The sequence below is a fragment of the Palaemon carinicauda genome, chromosome 40, assembly GCF_036898095.1.
Source record: "Palaemon carinicauda isolate YSFRI2023 chromosome 40, ASM3689809v2, whole genome shotgun sequence".
Classification (NCBI taxonomy): Eukaryota; Metazoa; Arthropoda; class Malacostraca; order Decapoda; family Palaemonidae; genus Palaemon; species Palaemon carinicauda.
Window position 1 is genome coordinate 36639784 of NC_090764.1, and position 3846 is coordinate 36643629.

Below are 3846 nucleotides of genomic sequence, written 5' to 3' on the forward strand. Positions count from 1 at the left end.
AGTAGTACTTCTATGTTAACACAATCTTCCCCATCAATATTGTACTATTTACAATCCTTGTAAAAGTATTTGCTACAATAGTCATACTTATTACTACTACAGTCAAAGTAGTTGCGATTGTAGTCCTTAGTATTATTTACCATCATCATAATATTTGCTAAAACATTTTTCTCTGTACGTAACATTTACTGATATTAATATCATACTTTAAAATCAAATATTTAAGACTTAAGTCAATATTTACAACATTCACCATATTATAAAGTACGCGAAGGAACAACACAAACACATGACGAAATGTGTTGCAAAGTCAAGCAAATGAAGGCTACCTACTCGCCATGAGTCATGGCACGCGATCGTGCCAGAGCGGGTTAGCGATAAGAATAACTGGGAGGAAATGAGAAAGTTGACAACATCTGACTGATTCGTGGTCCTAAATACGTGGCCCTCAATACGTGGCAGTTGTTCCAGCCATATATACTACCGCTATCTCCGTGACCCAACAGAAGTGATTTTACGTTAGCTTGTGACAGCGGATTCTGGACTCTCAACTATAGGAGATCGTAATATATTCGAAAGGGAGAACTCTTATCAAAGAATATTCAGCGATATTTGAACGTAGATAGCAAAGGACCTGAGGCTATAGGAATAACCACTACCTGTTTTCGTATACCAAATATAAAGGTCAGAAAAAGTGTTTATACCAAATTGATAACAATTCACGTCGAATACAACCAAATTTTGGAGAATACAAAATGGGGATCATTTTGAGCAGAATTCTGTCTTTAATACAGAGCTCCAAGCCTTGCAGGATACTTATGGGTAAGAATTATTATTATAATTATTTTTGTTACTATTTCTAATACGAACAAAATGTAGACATGATTTTGCTAAGGATCTAACATCAAAAAATATATTTAACGTTAAGGAGTTAGAATTATTCTAATGATAAAATCAATAACAACATGCTTACTTGCACTTATCTCCAAAAACCGATTCTTCATTGACTGCAGTTACAAACTGAATTGCTTTAAAATAATGCTCAAACATACATCTGAAACAGAACATTAATTTCATATCAATTCAAAATACTTTACTTTTGCTTATGAACCTAATTGAAGCTCCCTTAACATTACATGGTTATTTGATTATTTCTTTAGATACCTAACACATAAACATTATTTAAGAATTTTCATTAAAAATGCTCTTTAGGCATCACTTTTCAGTTTTAATTATCTCTATTTTAAATACGGAATACAATTATCATTCACTTACATTAGCAATTTTACAAACGTTATAATTCATGATTACAGTTTTCTCTATCTGATACGTTCTCTTTGACAGTTGGCCTCGACGGAGCAGGGAAGACTACGATCCTCTACAAACTAAAACTAGGAGAAATCGTCACGACAATTCCAACAATTGGTGAATAAAGTTATTCTTCAGTAAAATTTATATCTTAACGTTACCTCACTTCCAAGACGAGTCTTAAACATGAGAAAATTATCTTAATTATTCTAATAAAACTTACTTTTCCCCAGAAAATAATCATCACTTTCCAAAACATTATCTGGATTACATCATAATCAAAGAGCAAGACGAAATTAAAACAGATTTTGAGCATAAAAATAAAATACATTCTAATTTTTAGTCCGTAAGCAGAGATTGTAAGTAAATGAAAGAAAATGGCTTCGTTATTGATTAACTTTCTTTTCAGGCTTCAATGTCGAGACGGTAGAATACAAGAACATAAGTTTCACAGTTTGGGACGTCGGCGGTCAGACAAAAATCCGTCCCCTGTGGAGGCATTACTTCCAGAACACCTCAGCCATAATCTTCGTCGTCGACAGCAACGACCCGCAGAGACTGGCTGAGGCGAAGGAGGAACTTGATATCTTGGTATGTAAGAGTAACGTTTATTAAATTATGCATTAAAAAGAATTTGTACCGAATCTCTCTCTCTCTCTCTCTCTCTCTCTCTCTCTCTCTCTCTCTCTCTCTCTCTCTCTCATCCTAGATTTCCTTTAGCTTCTCATTTTAAGAACATGGGAATTAACTACGGTATTAGGTAATTTCATAGTTTTCCTTATTGTAGTGATGACATTATTGCAACAACTAGGTGCTATCCTGGATAAATGTACGCTTAAAATGATGGTTCTTTTTCAAGTATAATGATGAAAATGCAAATTATAGGCATTACATTATGACTTTGTGATCAATGATAAACCCTTTAGATTTTACCGATGCACAAATAAGCACTAATCAACACGCGAAAGATAAAATTTCTCCTGATGTCGACAAGAATGTGAAGACAGAACAAATGGCTTTCAAAATATAATACAAAATAATACACCTACCACAATAATTTTAAACACCTGAAGTGACATTCTTAATAATAAAAAACCTATTGATTTCCACCCTTCTAACAGGACGAGGATAAAGAGCTCGAGAACTGTCCTCTGCTCATCATGGCTAACAAGCAAGATCTTCCCCAAGCTGCCTCACCATCTCACATCACAGACGCCCTCAACCTTCGCAATCTGAGACGCACCTGGTTTGTCCAAGGTACCTGTGCCGTGAATTCTACAGGTATCTATGAGTCCCTTGACTGGCTGGCCAAGGAAGTTACGAAATGAGCAAAGCAACAAATATTATGACTATTATATAACAATTGATTCTCGTTCCGTTGATGTATTTTGTAATAAAATGATCTGCTATTTTGACAACAGTCTTTTAACTTCATTCATTACTTTAATAACTTGATGAAAAAAAACTAATATGTACACTGGTATGTCCGACAATGAAAAATTCATAGGAAAGAAGGTCTGGGAATCTGGAGAAAGCTGTATGAAATGTATTCGATTTAATTTGGTTAATGAATTTGAGCTATATAGCCCAATACTGGGGACTGTGAAGCTATTCAATGCCAAAGTGCTACTGAAAGATAACAGTAATTGCATTATTAAATCATTGTTAGATGAGGCTGAATTGAAAGAAAAGGGGAAATGAGGCGGGAATGGAGGTAAAGAATATGGGGATGGAGGAATGCTACAAAGACCTTAAGTAATGCATAAGTATTCAGAACTCGAGAAAAGTTCAAGGTAGAATTCATAAAAGACATTACGGAAACATAATATACAGCATAAGAAAACAAATTTTGTAAATAATCAATTGTTATCTTTTATAAAAAACGGGGGGGGGGGGGGTAAACGGAAACATAATATACTGCATAAGAAAACAAATTTTGTAAATAATCAATTGTTATCTTTTATAAAAAGGGGGGTGGGTGTCTTATATATGCAAATGAATGAGCGGTTGGTTTTATTGTAAAAATTACCTTGGGCATGACTACTCAATGTTTCCATGATTTCTTTTCTACGTTTATGAAAAATATCTTGACAGGAAATCTAGGTGGAAGTTTATGAGGCAGTATACCAGCCTATGGTAATCAGCTCTTCTTTTCAAAACATGCAGTGTTACCCAGTGATCATAATGCCGATAAGCTTCTGGGACTGGAAATGCATTCGAGTGTTTGGAGGACGAAAGAGGTCGGTCTCGAAGGTCCCTTCTCCTGCACGAGTACTCTCTCCTCCCGTGGACGAGGCCTTTCCGTCCTCAGGTGAGTCCAGTGGGGCGGTAGTCTCCCCCTCGGCACCAGGGGGGGAAACTTCGCTTCAGGCAGGAGAATCGTCTCGTGAGGAAGGGGCCCCTCGAACCTCGTTGTTGGGATCCTGTATCCCTCCCAGGAGGGAACCCAAGGATTCCAAGACCGTCCCTAAATCCTCTGCAAGGATTCGTCAGGAACCCACGACTACCCAGGGGAATGTCCCCGTATCACCCCAGGAA

At 36.6% G+C, this 3846-nt stretch overlaps 1 protein-coding gene across 1 annotated transcript; it reads left to right on the plus strand.

Annotated features, from left to right (window-relative positions):
• The first annotated feature begins 488 nt into the window (after positions 1 to 488).
• LOC137632012 (ADP-ribosylation factor 4-like) lies at positions 489 to 2726 on the plus strand. The gene is made up of 4 exons (XM_068363987.1): positions 489 to 822; positions 1345 to 1425; positions 1718 to 1899; positions 2430 to 2726. Exons 1-4 carry the CDS (start codon positions 756 to 758, stop codon positions 2634 to 2636), a joined length of 537 nt encoding a protein of 178 aa, XP_068220088.1. The 5' UTR covers positions 489 to 755; the 3' UTR covers positions 2637 to 2726.
• The last annotated feature ends 1120 nt before the right edge of the window (positions 2727 to 3846 follow it).

Bases quoted from the DNA above. Each gene is read 5' to 3' on its own strand.
- LOC137632012 (XM_068363987.1), top strand. From the start codon at position 756: ATGGGGATCATTTTGAGCAGAATTCTGTCTTTAATACAGAGCTCCAAG. The intron at 823-1,344 runs GTAAGAATTATT...TCTCTTTGACAG, and splicing joins GCCTTGCAGGATACTTATGG to TTGGCCTCGACGGAGCAGGG. The intron at 1,426-1,717 runs GTGAATAAAGTT...CTTTCTTTTCAG, and splicing joins CACGACAATTCCAACAATTG to GCTTCAATGTCGAGACGGTA.